The 20154-nt window shown below is 33.7% G+C and overlaps 1 protein-coding gene across 1 annotated transcript in view; it reads right to left on the bottom strand.

Moving 5' to 3' along the window:
* Nucleotides 1-6202: 6202 nt before the first annotated feature.
* LOC145688412 (uncharacterized) overlaps nucleotides 6203-20154 on the bottom strand; it is a 207291-nt gene continuing 193339 nt past the window's right edge. Inside the window, exons 22-25 of the mRNA XM_081762619.1 lie at nucleotides 16366-16627; nucleotides 15637-15783; nucleotides 14946-15096; nucleotides 6203-8219 (exon numbers count right to left, since the gene is read on the bottom strand). Coding sequence (XP_081618745.1) covers nucleotides 8055-8219; nucleotides 14946-15096; nucleotides 15637-15783; nucleotides 16366-16627 — 725 coding nt within the window. The 3' untranslated portion in view covers nucleotides 6203-8054. The remainder of the gene's footprint in view (nucleotides 8220-14945; nucleotides 15097-15636; nucleotides 15784-16365; nucleotides 16628-20154) is intronic.

Genomic DNA, 20154 nt, shown 5'->3' with positions numbered 1-20154 from the left:
CTCTACCCAGATATCTCTGTTCACAATCCTTGCGAGTTGTTTGGCTTTTCAGGACACAAAATATAGAAAAGAAAATGTAAAGTGAATGTAAAATCAGTTCAGTAATATTATCAAGAAAACTATGTACAGTGTGTTTACTTGCTGGAATTACACTTCAAACACACAATTGCGTTCAGTCGTTCTTTCAGGAAAAATGTTCCGGGGGGCACATTTAGTATTCCGGAGGGGGGTCACTGCTGGTACTATTCTATTTATTATTATATTACCGTTCGAATGACCTCGGAAGACGATATCTTTTTCAATACTTTTTTTATATTCTTTTACTCGAGATTTCTTCATAGCTTCTTATTAAAATACTTACTAATATATCCTCATTTTATTGTCCTAACCAATCAATATGGGTATGTTGTCAGTAAAATATTTAGATTGATCGAGCCTCTGGTGTGTAACCACAGTATTTCATATCATGCCCCTATTAGAAATCTTGGCTAAACGAACCAATATATGTTGCCAATAAAATAGTTTAGAATGATTGAGCCCCTGGTAAATAACCACAGTATTTCGTGACAGACCCCCCCCCCTTCCTATTACCATATTCTAGCTACGTGCTTGACTCAGCTAATTCTCTACATTCTTTACCAAGCACACATTTTCTAAAGCGGAAAATGCTCTCTAAATACCTAAGCTCATTATTTTCAGCAGATGCACAAACTGGGTAACATTCTATCTACATGAATGTTATATATGTCGATTACTGGAAACCGCTTCTCGCTATCTATTACCATATTAACTATATAATGATTAACGTTAAAACCGGAAATGGTTGATTTGTACCGCTTCCGGTTTGAATATTACATTCATCAGGGAACTCGATTCTTAACTATTGACTCTGTACATCATGGCCAAAATTGATTGGTAATCCATCAGATAGTTCTTGAGACTGTTTGTTTCACTGACGGACAGAATTAATATATGGCTATAGAGTTTTGATAAACTAAATTCGTTAATGAGTGATGATGGAACAAATATAAGAAAGGGAACCAAGAGTACCATCGGGAAAATTTTCGAACACAAAATTAGCCATCGAAAACCCACATGTCCTGGGTTAGAATACCATAGATGAAAACTCTACCACTGAGTCATCAATCACCCGCTTATTAGTTTTGTTAATTATTATATTAATAGAAATTAATGAATGCCTGCTTATGTTAATTATTGAACAATTACATTGTATACTTCGTAAAGTCAAAAATTATAAATTTGTATTTACTGTACATACAGTGAGCGCAGAAAGTGTTCGTACACCTATGCTATTGAAACGAGAATGCCTGCGAAAGAGAAACAGAAAATTTAAGAAGTGTAATAACACACACAATATGAATAATGAAAACTAAGCTTTATGAATATATCAATAAAGAACCACAAAGACAAGTTTAATGGTCAGAAAGTAAATAAATTCCGTAGAAAATGTATAGAGTAGACGCAAAAAGTGATCGTACACCTGACGTACGAATACGAAACAAAGATACCACAACTGGGGTTCACTAGTATTCACCTGAGTATACACCTCTGTATAGCATGACGAGTAACAGAATGAGTTTAGTTGTGAATAGGAGTGAAAAAACTGCACGGTGGGCTGTCGAAATGGGAAGCAACCGGACAGAAACAAATGAGGAGACAAGAAAAGTAATTATTAAAGTGCATAAGAAGGGTAAGTCTTTGAGAAAGATAGCAAACCTCAGGGTCAGATCCAGAGGGGGGCGATCGGGGCCATCCCCCCCACAAGAGGAAACTTTCTTATTTTATATACAAATAAACCCATCCATAACAAGTTTGGAGCTCTTAAAAGTAGCAGTATTACTGCCGACCGCCCCTTCCCCAGAAGTCCGTCCTGGATCCGCCCCTGTATAGAGTAGCCACAATCGAGTATTTTCCGCTGTATGTTCGGAGTCGTTGTCTTGCTGAACAATAAATTGTTTTCAAGAACCATCTTCTGCGCACTAGTATGGAGATATTCCTTTAATATGTTAATATACACTTTGTGGATCATCACTCCATCGATAAGGTGGAGACGAGCCACTCCTGAGGCACTCATACAACCCCAGACGAGCACGGACCCTCCTCCGTGTCTTACTTTAGGGACGAGATTTTGAGGATTCATCTCTGTTTTCACCTTGCGCCATACCATACGCCTCCCATTGGACTCGATAAAATTAAATTTACTTTCGTCCGAAAATATGACCCTATTCCAGAAAGAAGCCTGATCCCTTATCTTTATACTCTTTTTCAAACTTTAGCCTCTTTATACGATTTGTCTTGTTCACCCAGAACATTTTCCTGGCTATCCGACCATGATACCCTGCAAATATTCCGCACTGTACTGGCTGATACTATAACACCGCGTGTTTCCAGATCCGTTGCCAATTGCACAGCACTACTTTTTGGAACCTTTTTTCTTTCCCTAATAATGTAACGTTTAACTTGTTCACTCAACACTCTTGGTCTTCCAGTTCTTTTTTTATTATTATTATTATTTTGTTATTTTTTTTATGGTTTCGCACAGTGATAGAAACATTATACATCGCAATTATTGTTTGTACTGTTGAACGAGGCCTGTCTGCAAGGTTTGCCAGGGGCGGATCCAGGACGGACTTCTGGGGGGGGCGGTCGGCGGTAATACTGCTACTTTTAAGAGCTCCAAACTTGTTATGGATGGGTTTATTTATATATAAAATAAGAGTGTCCTCTTGTGGGAGGGGGGCGATCGCCCCCCTCTGGATCCGCCCCTGACTCTATAATACCTTGAAACAGCTTCGCACACCTCCCCAATCCCCAGACATGAACCCCATAGAACATCTATGATCTGTTCTGGAGACAAGAATCAGAAGGCACAGCTTGTCTACTAAAGAAGGCCTAAGAAAAGCTATTCAAGAAGAATGGAACATAATCAGTCCCGAAGCTACAGAACTACGAACTACTACAGGTGAAATAAATGCCACGAAGACTACAGACAATCATTAACGCACAGGGTAATCCCACAAAATATTAAATAACATAATATACTTTATAAGCATTAATTCAAGCATAAGTGTACGGTGACTTTTTGCGTTTACAAAAAAGGAATTCTCTCTTTTTTTCTGAACAAAACAGTGATTGTGTTTGTTTAACCTTTCTCTTGTATATAGAAATAAAATGTATGAATGTGTAGTCTTAATTCTGGTTATATATATATTTTCCACCTCCCGTTCTCATGCTAGCTGTTTTCAATATAAAGTATGCACGGTGTACGAACACTTTCTGCGCTCACTGTAGGTATGTTGACAATAAGCGAATGTTATTAGAACATTTGTTGAGATTATTTTCCTTCACTGCTTTTCGCCTGGTTAAAAAGTAGTTTGCAGTGCTTTGGAGCAGCTGCAGGTGGGAACGCGATAATGTTTGAGACATACCGGCGACTTTTTTGTGTGTGAAAAAAAGACCTTTCTCATAAAGTAGTAAATAACTGCAGTAGCAATTGTCTACGTAAATGATAAAGACATATCCAACTACAAGAAATTAATACAGTATATATAGCCTATTCATTATTGTGTTTCTCTTTTAACAGCTACTAGCTAAGGATGGCCAATTCCAGAATTTTTACTTTCCGGAATCCGGAAAGTAAAATCGGAAAAATTCCGGATCTCGGAAAAATCCCGATTTTTTCTAAATTCCGGATTTTTTCCGAATGTCGGAATTTTTCCGAAATCCGGAATTATTCCGAATTCCGGATTTTTTCTGAATTCCGGATTTTTTCCGAAATCCGGAATTTTTCCGAAATCCGGAATTTTTCCGAAATCCGGAATTTTTCCGAATTCCGGAATTTTTCCGAATTCCGGAATTTTTCTGAATTCCGGAATTTTTCCGAAATCCGGAATTTTTCTGAATTCCGGAATTTTTCCGAAATCCGGAATTTTTCTAAATTCCGGAATTTTTCTGAATTCCGGAATTTTTCCGAATTCCGGAAAGTAAATTTTCCGATTCCGGAAAACAAAATTTCCGGAATCCGGATTCCGGAAAATTTTGGCCATCCCTACCTTGTATTTATATTAAAGTCTACTGTAAATAATTTCTCATATAAACTTTCCTCACATGTTAGTAGTGGGTTCATTTCAATTCTTTTCAAGTAATCATTATTATAATAAAACAGTTCTTTCAGGTAGTCAGAAATAACTTCTGGTTATTCTACTGCAAATTTCCATTTCTAATAACGACAGAACAGTCCCTCACAAAAGAACATAGATAAGTACGCAACACGAGCCAGCGTGTTTCAATTATTAAATATCATTTGCAATATTCTATTTACATTTGTGTATTTAAAAAACCATGTATTAATGTAAAATATGCGAGTCACTTTTTTTAAAAGATCTGGATTAAATGTAACGAAAGATATTATTCTAAAAAGCAATTAAGAAGATATAACGAGTATATTCGAGAAGCAAAATAGTAAACCCTGCACCTTTGTTCACGGTGGTAGCCAGACCAAAAATGTAGGGGGTCCGACCCAAGCATATTATAGTTCATCACCATATTATAGCTCATTTGCAAGCCTACCGTGAAAATTTTAGGGAGCAGTTAAAATTTAGGGGGGCCGGCCCACCCTTGTCCCCGTGGATCCGGGCCTGCCTTTGTCTATTGTAAAAAAATAAAAATAAAGCACTATAAGCATTCAAATTGTCAATTTCCTAAATATTTGAGAAGTTTGTGAATCAATTAAGTGACCTGATTATTCATTATTCATTGACTGTGAAGAAATCTCACCATCATCATATGATACCTTTCTAATCTTTCACAGCTGTCAATACATATCTTTAAGTACAGTATCTGTTAAGGAAATCTGAAACAAACCATTTTGTCCTATTTTAACAATTGTCATTGTACATTTATCATAGGTAAATAAGAATTAAAATGTTCACAACTTGGTAAAATGTATGGAATTGATAAAATATTATATAGTTTTGAAAGCGATGTTGCTTAATTTAATAGCTTATTGCTAAATCTTAAATTTAAATATTTCAGTAATCGATAATAAAATTAGATTCATTGTTTTGCTTGAAAATTTGGAAGACATTATCTTGTAATTAAGTTGTAAATTATAATTTGTTGTCTCCAGTTACTCTTTTACAATGGCAAATAAACTTTCATACTTAACAAAAAAGACATATATATCAATCTCTGGATCATATAAATAAACTCTTATAACAAGTAAATCATCACAAAAAAGGTGTTTAACTTAGTTACAATGGTATATTTGGTATAAAAGAGTATATTTTAACTTTTCTATGATTTGAAATTTATTTACATTATATTAAGACGTAGGAAATTTTCAACTAAAAATTCTACAATATTTTAATTCTACCTAGGTATAGTAACTTCATGAAATTGGGATGGTGACTGACAACATGCAAAATTGTTTACTTTTCGTAAGTTTCCTTCAATTCAATAATAGTATAGTATCTGATAAGAGATTTTGAAACAAACTATTTTGTCAAACAGCAATTTATGAATATTTTTCTTATTCATTTTAAGATTTCTATACTTAAGTTTACAAACTTAAATCAATTATAGGAAATTTAAACCTATAGAATTAAAGTAAGACTATTTATGAAAGAATACTACAAGATAATTCAAATGATATAAAGTTATAATAATTTACTGTACACAATAGTTAAGAACTTGTTTTGACACATTTTTCTTTTTCTGTTCTTAAAAAACAAAATTATTAAAAAAAAGTTCGCCACAATGCCATAAATTGATTAATTTATAGTAACTTCTTCACTTGTAAAGGAGAACATATTTTTAAATGAATGTATTGCTGAACAACTTATCACAAAACCATAATTAGGAGTAAATGAAACTGCAAGATAAAAACGTCGAAAGCACTCCCAATTTTGTAACATACTGTATAGTATATCAAAATTAAACAAAGTTAGTTATACATATTTTTCTGACAAATCCTGTTAACTGGAAAGTGCTTAAGAAAACAGCTGTATATCAGATTTTACAACATTTGAAGACACCAAACAAATAGCTGTAATTCTGTAGAATGAATACAAAGTTTAAATGTATAGATTTGTTGAAGAATTCTGCGATTTCCGCAAACCATTTGAAGAAATAATGCCTATACTGAAGAGTATAATATACCGCTTCATCATGTAAGTCTCTGAATTCTGACCAATTACGCTGTTTGAAACCAAATATTACTTTATAATTAGCCTGTTCAACAGCAACGGTATTTGACTCAGCATGTTCATTTTTACCTTTAATGTGTCAGCATATTCTACGAACAGTAGTCTACTGACAGTGTTATTGGTTCATATATTGCCGATACAAGTGAAATATCAGCTTGCAGTGTTAATACATATGTACAACTCAAATCTTCATATCCGAAACTAACAATTGGCGCATATGTCGTTACTCTTCTAGAGCGTCATGTTTGGAATTGCATCAAAACCGAGTCAAATGTAAATAACTGGCCTTGTATGCTGTAAATTGTAGTAAGTTTAATGCACTAAATTACGGCGTCTCCCTGAAGATATGAACAGCAGGCTTTCGAATCAAAAGTCGATGACAGGTTTCCCTAAGAAATACACATGACTGGACAAAATAAAATACTGACAGATATCATTGGATATTGGTGTGTTAATTCTTAATCTACGCTAAGCCAACTTTGAAAAAAAAAGCTTTCAATCACTAGATTAACTTCATTGTTCGTAAAATCCCGATTGCTCACTGGAAACGCGATCTCCTAATAAAAAAAAGGATCAAGATGCTGGCCACTATTGACTCTTAGATCATATGCTACTATAGTTTAAAACAAAAGTCCAAACAAATCTGTTGCAATGCCAAGATACTGTTTCACAAATTTAGAAATTAAAAGATGAGAGAAATTAATATGGTATTTCTATTATATGGAATTGAATATATGCTAAAAGTTAATTTCCTAAATTTGAACAAATATTGTTTCCTTAAATGAAACAACAAAGAAAACACTTGTTTTCTGATATGTTCATTTTCACATTTAATAACAAATATAGAGTTTTGAAAGCTGATCTAATGTATACAAAAGTACAAAAGGAATGGGTTCTTTCATTAAAATAGTCATACATTTTTACACAGTATAATAAAGAATATACAAGAACATACAGTCAAAGGCAATGTCCTTTCTTCAGTACTAATCCCGAAATGCCCACACACTGTTAAAATTATGCTTCACTTGAATTCTTAGTACCGTCAATTCCTGTAGCTGAGTGCCTACTATGGAGGATCCACAATATTCTTATAGAATTGAGTTTATGTCATTTTTAAAAATAGTATATATTGTAATTTTCGAGGTTCTAATGAAAAATTTCAATGGTCATAACAAAAAGATTATGTGTTTTTGAACATAATAACAAAAAAATGATATGATTTGTTAAAGTGCATGATTTATGTTATTTCAAGTATAACTACATGTGTGTAGAGTATTGGATTATATCGAAATTCACTAAAATTAATACATATTGAAGTCTTCAAGAGTATGATTAAAAATTTTGATGAAGACAAAACAGTGATTTTTTCTTTGCTAATTAGTGTTAAGCTGGTATTGTATTGGAATTGCATAAACCATGTAGTTTAACGGTCTGTAGCAATACATATATCAATCCCCCAGAAAACTACACTCTATGCGTAAGTTTAGCGAGTTGAACCCAACCACTTTCTATAAGACAATAGATCTTTTCCAAGCAATAACTTATGCTTTACTTAATAAAAAGGCAAAAACAAAATTTTAGACTAAAATTGACGGTATAAAATACTAAATTAAAGTATAATTTTTACATTGTATAAAAACCTATAAATACCCAACAACTTCGGCTCTCTTCATTTAAACCCTTAAATCTGCATCCCCTTTGCTGAGTTCATATCTATTGTTTTAACTTACTATTTGTCAGCATTTACACATTACATGTACTCGTATTCATATAACACATTGTCCATCTTGGTAACAAAGTCTTTTTTAAATATATTTCATTTAAGTTTTAACTGAAACCTAGATGGTTGCTGTCTGTCTCTGCTACTTGCGGGAGAGCCCTGAACACAAAGGCACATTGAACTTTACATACATGGTCCCTCAAAACAGCTTCTGGACTAAACGATCTCGCTAAATGGAAACAGTTACCTATCTTCAATGACTGGCAGATGGGCTGAAATTAAACGTTATTATTAGTAAGTATTTATATGATTATAATATCATAATATAATAGTATAGTATAACAATTTAGCATGTTGATATTGAAAAGATAAATCTTTGCTTTAAAATTGCTAGAACTCCAAATTAAGTATACTGAGCTAAACAAACTTATATATATATATGGTTTGGGTATTACAAAAATATCTCCGAATATTTTCAGAACAGATTCCTCAGATTAAAATAAGAATAAAAGTTCATATGGACCTCTGCTGAAAAATGGATAGTTTCGGAGTTATAGGGTGTCGAAAACGTGAAACAAGTGAACTTCAAAAATTCATAGCTCTACTGCCTATTGTAGTCGGGTCAGACATCACTGAGGAACTGGTATGTGAACTATCTAAATATTCATGTTTAAGAATGCTCCAGTACTTGCACACCAATTTTTAGAGAGTGTGATCAAGTACTACCAAACAACCTCTAAAAATGATTGTGCAAGAACCGGAGGTTCCGAAAGATGAATGTTTGGATAGTTCACATACTAGTTCCTCAGTGATGTCTTAACCTTACTACAATCGGTCCTATAGTAGTGAAACTATGGACCTTCAAAGTTAATTTTTTCCACGTTTTCGGCATCCTAAAACTAAGAAACAATGCATTTTCGATTACAGGTTCATATGAACGTTTTTTTCTTATTTTGATGTAAAGAATCTAGTCCCAAAATAATGTGACAAATTTTTTATAACACACTGTATATATATATATATATATATATATATATATATATATATATATATATATATATGTGTGTGTGTGTGTGTGTGTGTGTGTGTGAGTGTGTGTGTGTGTGTGTAGTAACTTTGTTAAACAGATAAACCATGCGTTATAACTTTGCAGATAACCATGCAAAAATAGTAGTCAAGTCTTTTCGGTTAGTAAGATGTTAATTATTCTATGCTTATTTCGTAATGTGTATTTCGAATTGTGATGAAATACACATTACAAAATTCCTGAAAATTACATTTTTCATCATTAGTAAACGCTTCAATACCTTTTCTTTCTTGGGCTTTACACGTACAAATTAACCGTTGCTCGAAGTCAAAATATGTTTTGTATAAAAGAAAATATGGTTAAATATTTAGGATTTTAATATCATATTTGTGTGCATAAGGAAGATGTTTTTATTGTATTTTTATTATCACTATTATGATCAGTATTATTATTTTCTTGTAATTTTATTATTTACAATCTTATATATAAAAGAGAACGCACAAATCCTTTGTTCCCTCATCACGCTAATACGGCTGAACCAATTTCTTTCATTTTTGGGGGGTTATTAGGATTTGGACCCTAGATGGTTTTTATCATATCACTTTAATTTTTAATTACCAGTGTCTTGAGATAATTGACCATTCAAGTGTCCATAACGTACAAATCCTTTGTTAGTTCATCATAGGTAAAAATAAACGTATTTATATGCAACCCGCATGACCGTGTCGCTCAGCGGGTTAACATAAATGACAGGCGATATAATGTTAACATTTACTGCAATCTACTATGGTTTTTATCATATCACTTGAAAGCGAAAAAGTAAAAATTATCTAAGTAACAAAGTTTATTGCGTTCCGGGGTGACCGCAGCGAAGCGGGGCGGGTTAACATAAATGACAGGCGATATAATGTTAACATTTACTGTAATCTTCTATGGTTTTTATCATATCACTTGAAAGCGAAAAAGTAAAAATTATCTAAGTAACAAAGTTTATTGCGTTCCGGGGTGACCGCAGCGAAGCGGGGTGAACGCTGCTAGTAAGTTATAAATAAAAGAAAACGAAATTTGAAGCGATTCTTTGCCAATATATGGTTAACTTTGCCAATGAAGTTTCTCTGGAAATGATTATAATGTCTTTCTTTGGCAAGATCAACCAATAAACCTACTGTCTATGATTCAAAATCGTGATATTTTTCATAATACAGAAAACCTGTCTAAGTGTACCATTCTTCATTAAACCGAATATGTCCGACTTATACAACAGACTAAAGGTAGAAAAACCACATGACAATACAGTATATCTATATAGTCCGGAGTTTAAGCTTACGCTAGTTTTACTTTATTTACATGCGAAAGATATTCATAATTAACTAAAACTTACATTATTAATTTTGCATAACGTAATTTCATTCTGGTGACTTTGTCGCGAAAGATCTATGTTCGATTCCCGGCAGAAGCTCATACGACACGATCTCATATTAAGCTGTAGGTCCTCGTTTCATATAGGCCTAGTCTCACTACTTAAGGGACGCTAAACTCAAATCAAATCAAACAAAAATTTCATTCTAGAAACATTGCCACATTACGGTTAGGAAAGTGTAATGATAACCCTGATTATTTGAGTTGAGTTGATTTTGAGTTGAACGTCCCGTTCAGCAGCGAGGCTATATGAGACGTGTACCACATGAGCTCTCGCCGGGAATCGACCCCGGGTCTCCCACACCAAAGGCGTGTACGCTAACCGCTTAGCCAGTGGTGCCCACCCCCCTCATGTCCATGGCGCACCCTCCCTCAATTGTCTATCCGTAGGTGTTCTTCCATGAAAAAAATCTTTTCGATTAATTTTTACACTCTCTCAAACATATTTATATAGATTTTCAACCCTCCACAAATATTTCAATGACGCAGTTTGCGTCATAGCCCCCCCTTGTGGGCACCCCTGGCTTAGCCACGGAGGAGCTCCCCGATTATTTTGATGCGATTTTTTTAATGAATACTATTTAATATACACATGAATGCTGGGTACCGATATTAACCGATTTCCATACAACACTAATTTCAAAACCTGTATGATATTTCAATCATCACTCTGTAGTGCACAAGTGCATCTCTAGTGGCAGTAGAATTCTGCAAGTACAGTTAAGGATCTTCACTCATTTATCTGCTTTTGATTTGCAACTGTAGATAGATTTAGCATTTTTTTGTGGGTTCTGTAAATAGCGACAGAAAGCTTAATTGTGGTAAAAATATCTCATGCAAAATCATATTGTCTAGTTCACTACGTTTCTGCTTTTCTAATATTTTTATTTGTTTTAAAGATATTACAGAAAAACTTTAAAGTTAGCGGTAGTTTAATTTCGCTGTAGTGAAGACCCTTAATGCGAACGAAAGAAGAGCAAAATTTGCAACGCGCATCAATTATTAAACTTTCATACAGCAGGCTGCAGAAGAAGTAGTAAGTTACCGCGAACACAAAACGGCTAAGAAACCGTAGGTTACAGAAAAGATGTTGCAGCATATGAAGGAAAGGAAGACGTGGAAACAGGCTGATACAGAAGAGGGCAGAAGGATGTACAGGAAGTTAAACAATGAGTTACGAAGGGAAACAGACAGAGCAAGGGAAGCGTTTTACTAAAGAAAATGCAAAGACATAGAAGAATTAGAAACAATTGAGAAATATGAGGAAATGTACAAGCAGGTGAAATCTATGGAACTTCGAAAGAAATAAGGGGTATCACGATGGCAGTAGAAAATAAGAATGGGAAAATAGTCAGCGAGAGAAGTGAAATCTTAGGAAGATAAAAAAAAAAATGTTTAGAACTTATATGATAGCAGGGATAGACCGTGTGGCCTAGATGTTGAAGGAAAAATAAAGTAGACGATGATGATAAAAGGCGAGTATTCTTCTGGATGAGTTTGAAAAAGCTATATCCAAAATTAGAAATGGAAAAGCAACCGGGTTAGATAATATACCAATCGATTTCATTGAGAATATGAGAGACAAATGCAATAAAGAATTGTTCCGACTATAATGAAATATATGAAAGAGGAGAGTGGCCAAAAGACTTTCTGAAGACGATCATGTTCCCGATGGCTAAGAAATAGAACAAGAGAGATGTGAGGACTATAGAACTATTAGTCTCATATCTCATGCAGCTAAAATTTTGCTTCGAATACTACGGTATACAGAGGGTTGTATGGAAGAACAAATGAAGAAGTTGAGGAACAGTTCGGGTTCAGGAGAGGCAAGGTAAGGCACAAGAGATGCAATTTGATTATTAAGGGTGATCAGTGAAAGGTTAATAGAAAAAGGGAGAGAGTTGCATGTTGTATTTATTGATCTAGAAAAGGCTTTTGACTGCGTGAATTGGGAATTGTTGTTAGGAGTTCTTAAAAAAAGGTTGGGTTGGAATGGAAAGATTGAAGACTCATACGTAACTTATATATGAACCAACAAGTAAATGCTAAAATAGGAGGAAAATGACAGAGGAGAGTGCAATTGGAAGGGGACAGGGATATTGTCTCTCGTCAACATGATTTAATATCAATCTAGAGGAAATAGTAAAAAAGAGTTATAGTGAAGACGTCATTTCCGTAGGAGATAGAATGATTAGGTGTATACGATTTGCAGATGATATGGAGCTTGTTGCGGAATTTAAGAAGAAAATCAATAAGATGTTAGAAAACTTGAGGAAAGACTGTGAAGAATATGGGATGAAAATTAATGTTAGAAAGACAAAAACCATGGTGATAGGAACGAAGCGATTGATGTCAAATATAGAAATAAAAGGGGAGAAAATAGAACAGGTGACTAGTTTTCTATACCTGGATAGTATTGTTAGTGATTATATGAAGTATGAACGTGAAATAAAAGCAAGGATAAGAATGGCGAAAGAAACCTTTAGGAGGAAAAAAAAGTCCATTTTGTGGGACCTTGAAAAAGAATTAAGAAAAAGACTCATACAATACAATGACTCGTACTGTATATGAGTCAGAAACATGGAGATTACGCAGAAATGATTAGAAACGACTGAAAGCTTTCGAAATGTGGATGTGGAGAAGAATGGAGAGAATTAGCTGGTTCGAGTGGAAAACGAATGAGAGGGTGTTAGAAAAGGTGAAGGAAAAAGGAACAATTTTATAATATTGAGAAGAGAAAGAGAAACTGATCAGGACATTCGCTAAGGTAAAACTGAATCATGAGGGACGTACTAACGTGTATAGTGGCAGCAAAGAGAGAGAGAGAGAGGGCGAAGGAGGCTACAGTTGATGGACAATATGAAAACAGAAGAATCCAACCTGAAGACGAAGAGATTAGCTGAAGACCGTGGGGCATGGACGCTTCTCAGTCGCGGAAAGTAACCTGTCAATAATGGTAAAATACCTATGATGATGATAAAACTATGTTATGCATAAGTTTCGAAAGTCTTACAGGTCGTCCTTATCCATCCGTCCATTTGTCTGTCTGTCAACAGGTCAGAGAATAAACGGTAAGAAATATCTAGAAGCAGCTTTTGCAAACGATTTTGTATCCCAAGAATGGGTTCCATCTCCTCCAATCACACTCTATTTAAACTGGAAGTGGTAAAATCAACCGTGTCCGAATGTCATAGAACAAAAACGGTAATAGAAAGAAATAATCTTTTTTTTTCAATCGATACAGCTTCTCAAGTGAACATATCATCGCCATCAACATTCTTTCAAAACTGGAAGCGGTTGAAATTTACCAGTAGTTCCGGTTTCAATATTTGTTTTCATAAGAGATATCGTGAAGTATACTATTTTGCAATTGATTCAGTGTTTTAAGAATAGATTCCTTCTCCCCTAACCTTCTTTTCAAACAGAAAGTAGTAGAAATCAATCGTTTCCGACTTCAGTCATAAACAAAATCATTAATAGATAGCAATGTTATTTTTCTGGCAATCAACTCACCGTCTCAAGCATCACCTACGACAATCTACGAAAACCAGAAATGGTTAAAAAATTATTATTATCCTAGGTTCCTATATTGATAGCCATAGAGCAAAAATGGTATTAGGTACGAAGAACTTTTTCTGCAATCGATTCACTGTTCCAATAATAGGGTCCATAAACCTGTATTCAAACCTTAAATGCTAGAAATGAACCCTTTCGTATTTCGACGTTGATTGCCGTAGAGCAGAATAGGTAATAGATAGCGACAAAGGGTATTTTGCAATCAATACAGCGTTTCAAGAGAACTTACCATCATCACCCACAATACTCTACCCAAATTGGAAGTTGTTAAAATTTACGAATACTTTCGGTTTCAATACTGGTTTCCATAAAGCAAAACCGGTAAGAGATATCGAAAAGCAAATTTTTGGATACAGACTCGGCGTCCCGAGAATGAGTTTGTCTCGACTTGTATCTGTTTAATCCGGAGGTGATGAAATTCTACAGTTTCCCGTTATAACGTTGATCGCATAATGGATAAAACGGAAATAAATATCGACGATCAGTTTTATATATATATAGATTCAGTACGCAAGAATATGTTTGACCTCTGATTTTATTTCTCTATTGTAACCGAAAGTGACAGACATCAATTAGCACTTACAGTTTCAATATTAACATTCATGACAATATTAACATTCAGCAAAAAATAGTAATAGGAAAAAATATCTTTTTGATATAGATTTAGCGTCCGACGAACAGGTTCTGTATCTTTGATCTTATCCCTCTAGCAACCAGTAGTTATAGATGTACTACTTCATGTTTGAATATTTTATTTGCTTAGTTTGGAAGTCGACCATAGTTTCAAACTGAATAACGAAACTAGCTTGTTTTATTTTGTTATTACAAGACTTTATTCACTACTATAGTCACTTGAAGTTAAGAAAAAGGATGGGGAGTATATTACCAATGTCAAAGTCCAGCTCACAGGTTGGTTACATTTCATTGTCTTTCACATATAGTAGGATTTAAACTTCAAAAATATGATAGAACTTACCCCTTCGGTAGTGCATGTGCACATAACGCAGGGCGATATTCTTTCTGCAGCACCGACTTCGATTGTAACATCACTCACTGTGCATGAAACTCTTTCCTTCCATAATTCTAGATCTATAGATGGTAGTGCTCTGCATGGAACACGAGGATTTCTGGAAAGATAGAGTGACAGAAATATATAGATACATATTTCTAGATTAAATTTAATTATGTACAAGGATGACATGAAATGTAAGTGAAGTTTAAATATAAATAAATGCAATTCTTTAGTATGAGAGTAAAGAAAAATATAATTTCTACACATACCGGCACTAGCATTTAAACCTTTAAATCTAAAGTAATGCATTTCCTTGTCCATCAGCCTTACTTGTTAGTTTCCTCGAAGTAATTTAACATACTTACATAACATGTATGCCTCTAGCCTTAACGTAAAGCAGTTGGAGCCACTAAGCTGGAGGAACACAGGTAAGATAGCCAATGTCTTTTCCTAGTTTACATATGTTGATGGAAAACCGTATGTTAAAAACTTAATATATTGAGTAAAGAAATATATTGGGAAATGGCTTAAGGGCTTCACACTTTAATATTCTTCCGATAAAAGGCACTGAATTATATATGAAAACAAAATATACATACCAAAATTGCTGAAGAAACAATTCTATAAACAGAAATATATATTCTAGTTTACTTACAGGAATGGGTCTGCAAGATCCAAAAGTGACCTCTGTATTGTATCTACTTGATCACAATTATCACATACGATACGAGAAAGGGATGTTTTTCTTATTTCTGCTAACTGTGCCTCTGTAAATCTTACCAAAGGATCAGAGTTTTCATACCTGGAAGTAATCAAAACGTCAAAATAAATTAATGTGTTCATTTAGTTGTTCCTGAAACACCACTTCCATAGTCGTTTCGTCTTTGGAGGAAAAATATGAAGGAGTTCCAAGTAACCAGATATCATTTTATATGGTTGTATGTATCATAGTACATAGAGATAATCTGATAGAATGTTTCATTAAAATATTGTACATTAGTTTCTGTGTAAGCTAAAATCATATTTCAATGGAAATTTACGTCTACATTTTTGATACCTTTTATATATGCGCACATCAATATACTGTAAAAATCAATACATCATCAAGCGATATCAGGTAGTGATCTGAAATGTGGTACTGCTCTTTGAATGAAAAGGGTTCTGTTCTTCCACGAAAACAGCATTTGGTGCCAAGATTAACACCTAGTACTTATAGGAGATCACAATGCTTTTGTTTCTTCCCTTCTAGTGAATGTAAGTTTTATGTTGGATTACGCCGTCCAGTTAGAAATAATTCATGAAAGATAAGTTTAATAATAATTTTAATAGTCGTAAATTCATAATCTACTAATGACAGTTTTCAAATAAACTTTTTTAAACTCACCAGAATCGATCACATTTTCGTAATTTCGTGAATTGTCGTCCAATAATACAAGCGAATGTAGGTCCTACAACACCACCTTTCAAAGGCGTCTCAGAAAGTCCTCCAGGGAACAAGTCGATGTCATCAACATGGTTATACAGCTTTTTCAGTTTTTCCACCAAAGGAGCTGGGATCTCTCGTCTAAGATCATCAAATGTAGTTGCTCTTGTTAAGTTACACACTTCACGATATTCGTTGTATCCTTGAATTCCGTGATCTCTACCTACGCGCCACCAGAGCGAAAAAATGCATTAGATGGAAATAATGCAGTACATTACGAGTGTTTTTACATAGAAATTCCTGCAGTCTACTATAATAGTAGCATTAAGAGACATTTTATTGTTAACAGAAATATTACTAAATTACTTACTGTTCTAGCACACAATTATTCACTGTAAAAGTGTCATTCCTGCAGTCTACTATAATAGTAGCATTAAGAGACATTTTATTGTTAACAGAAATATTACTAAATTACTTACTGTTCTAGCATACAATAAATTATTCACTGTAAAATGTGTAAAAAAGTATTTTGCTGAAACATTTTACGTATATATACCATATGAAGATATAAATATTTCAAACTGAAAATATTTGCCATGTGGAAGGACATTTTAAAGATAAGTATCTTTTAATTTTTCGTTTATATAAATATTGAAATGCTTTACACTGGCTTCAAATATTCAACTAATTCATATTACAACAGATTGAGCAAGAGTATGATAACACATCAGCTACGTGTACAGTATTTGAATACCTATAATCAAATAACTAAACTTCAGGTTTAAAGTTGTTTCAAAGAAAGAAAAATTAAAACGTAAGTTGTGACACATTTCTACATATACAACCAATGAAGAGATATAGATCATGTTTAAGATATTTATATAAGATATCATCATATAGATTATTGTTTAAGTTGAAAGGTTTCCTTTCAACGATAATATGTACGTGTTAAGGACAATGGCCCGGTACGTAAGATACCGTTTTTTGGTGGCCAGAATTGAACATTTATGCTACTTGTACATTTATGCTGTTAAGAAATAATAAGTGAGGACACCATCAATAACACTAGTTAACAAAGGTTTTGTCACATAAAAGGAAATACCTGTTCTTAAAGGAACTTTTTGCGCTGAATTCGAATATGCACTCGGTTTTTCTCCATCACGTACGATTTTCCCGTAACAGAGGGATTTTCGGGAAAATCCCTCAAAAATTTCCCTTTTCGTTTATTTTACACCCCAAGATCTTGTCCCCTTGCATATACTAACATAGAAATTATACCTAAGTATACTTTGATTCATATTTAACAAACCCTCCAAGTTTCGTAATAATCGCTTTATTCTTTCTAGAGAAATAAATATGTTTGTATGTATACTGTGTGTACTGTTTATTGCACCTTATAGTAATGCTTTCAGATCTCTTAAGTTGAGGTAAAACGTTTTGCTTTATTACCACAAACACATATATAAAATATAATACAATATAATTTACAAGTGTGACAATTTACAATAAACAATAATACAAATGTACAAAAAGGTCATGAAAAGACAATCAAAACTATCACAATATATGAAACTTCCATTGGGTTACAAAAACGTACACTACTTCCTTCTTTTGTAAGAAATGTTGCATTCTCTAACAAGACCCCAACAATAGTCCCCCATCATTGAAGGATCCCATCGTCCCTGGTACCTTTTCTCCATTGCCATTATATCTTGGTGGAATCTTTCCCCCTGTTCGTCGCTGAGAGCACCTAGGTTAGCAGGAAAGAAGCTGAGGTGGGAGTGCAAAAAGTGGATTTTTAAAGACATCCTACAACCCAACTCTTTGTATTTCTGTATCATGTCCTGTACGATTTCTGTGTAACTCTCAGCTTTGTTATTGCCCAGAAAGTTGCGCACAACACACTTAAATGCTGTCCAGGCAGCTAGCTCAGCACTGTTTAACTTGCTGTCAAAGCTATCATCAAGCGGGACCAATAAACACTCCCGCTGAAATCTTAGCATCACTCAGGTTAGGGAACTTATCTCGCAAATACTTGAAACCTTCACCAGATGTGTCCATGGCTTTGACAAAGTTTTTCATAAGTCCTAACTTGATATGAAGTGGCGGTAGTAATATCTTATTAGGATCTACCAAAGGAGCGTATTTGACGTTGCATTCTCCAGGTACGTAATTCACTCTAGGTTCCCATTCCTTCACTTCATAATGTTTGTCATCACCTTCTTTCTTTCTTTTGCATTCTGTTACATTTGATAACAAATATTGATAACCGTTTCATGAACAAAACGAAAAAACTTGGAGAATTGTATATATATGTATTAAGATATACATATACTGTACGTTTAAAAAAATATACGTTGGAAGTACATTCTATTTTTGTACACGTTTCTAATTTACAGAGAGCAATACAAGTGTGTTGTTGACTATTGTAAATATTCATTTTTATGTCTGTGTTTGTAGCAATAAAGCAAATCGTTTTTACCCCAACTCAGGAGATCTGAAAGCATTACTATCAGGTGCAATAAACAGTGCACACAGTATACATACAAATATATTTATTTCTCTAGAAAGAACAAAACGATTTTTACGAAACTTTTAGGGTTTATTAAATATAAATCAAGGTATACTTAGGTATAATTTCTATGTTACTATATGTAAGGGGACAGGAGCTAGGGGAATAAAATATCTGAAAAAGGGAAATTCCCGAAAATCCCTCTGTTACGGGAAAACTGTACGTGATGGAGAGAAACCGAGTGCATATTCGAATTCGGCGCAAAAAGTTCCTTTAAGATCAGGTGATTTTTCTCATGTAACAAACAAAAAGTTTAAATTTGTTAACTAGTGAATAGATGTATTTTTGAGACATCGACGAAGAAATGATAAGTATTAAGGAAATTCAAAGTTTTAAAGGAACAAAAATAGTTTAATTTCTTGAAGTAAGCTTTGGTGGTTGTTAAAGCTAGTTTTATCGAACTGTGGACTTTATATCTAATTGCGTGCATAGGTTAAATCCTTGTCAGTCACTTCCTTTTCTTTTTACTTTCAAACAATATTTAAAAAAATATATAATATATGCCGAGAGACAGTAAGAGACAATATACTTTTGACATTGTACCACATTATATCAGCATAGGATGACTATTTTTATGTATCATCTCCTATATCTAAGAGTATAAACATTCTACTATTAGGAAGATTTCTAAAATGTTTTATTACACAATTCATCAACTTAATTAAACTTTTAAAATATTACGTTCAAGAGCATTTTCTTGAAAGTGGAGCATTAGAGATTGCTCTTGCCAAATACAGTTAACCACCAGTGCAATTAGAATTCCACATTTTAATACACAACTAAAGAGTCAGTCAAAGTAAAACTTGCTCTTTTTTCTTTTCTTTTATCAAAATAACTGTAAACAAAAACAATGTGGAAGACTATAGAACATCCTAAACATAAGAAATAATACAAAATGAAGTTTTGACATATTGTTTTAAATTACAAGGATGTCAGGATCATGTTATTACGTACGTGCAAAACTCCTATTCTATTTTACTCTTCTTCGTATGTTCTAGGATCTCTATCCTCCAAATTGTAATAAGCATTTTATTTTACATTTACTTTGAAAAACATGAAAAGCGTGAATTTTATTTCTAATGATGAAAGTAATCCCCGTATCCACTGGAATTAATACTGTTTCCACTTACTGGCAGGAAACAAATCTCGTAAACTTATGTTACTGGTAAATTCTCTGT

The sequence above is a fragment of the Thermobia domestica genome, chromosome 1 (assembly GCF_964235325.1).
Source record: "Thermobia domestica chromosome 1, izTheDome1.hap1.1, whole genome shotgun sequence".
In the NCBI taxonomy this organism is placed as follows: Eukaryota; Metazoa; Arthropoda; class Insecta; order Zygentoma; family Lepismatidae; genus Thermobia; species Thermobia domestica.
The sequence above is the reverse complement of the archived record's forward strand: the minus strand, read 5'-3'. Positions and strand labels throughout refer to the sequence as shown.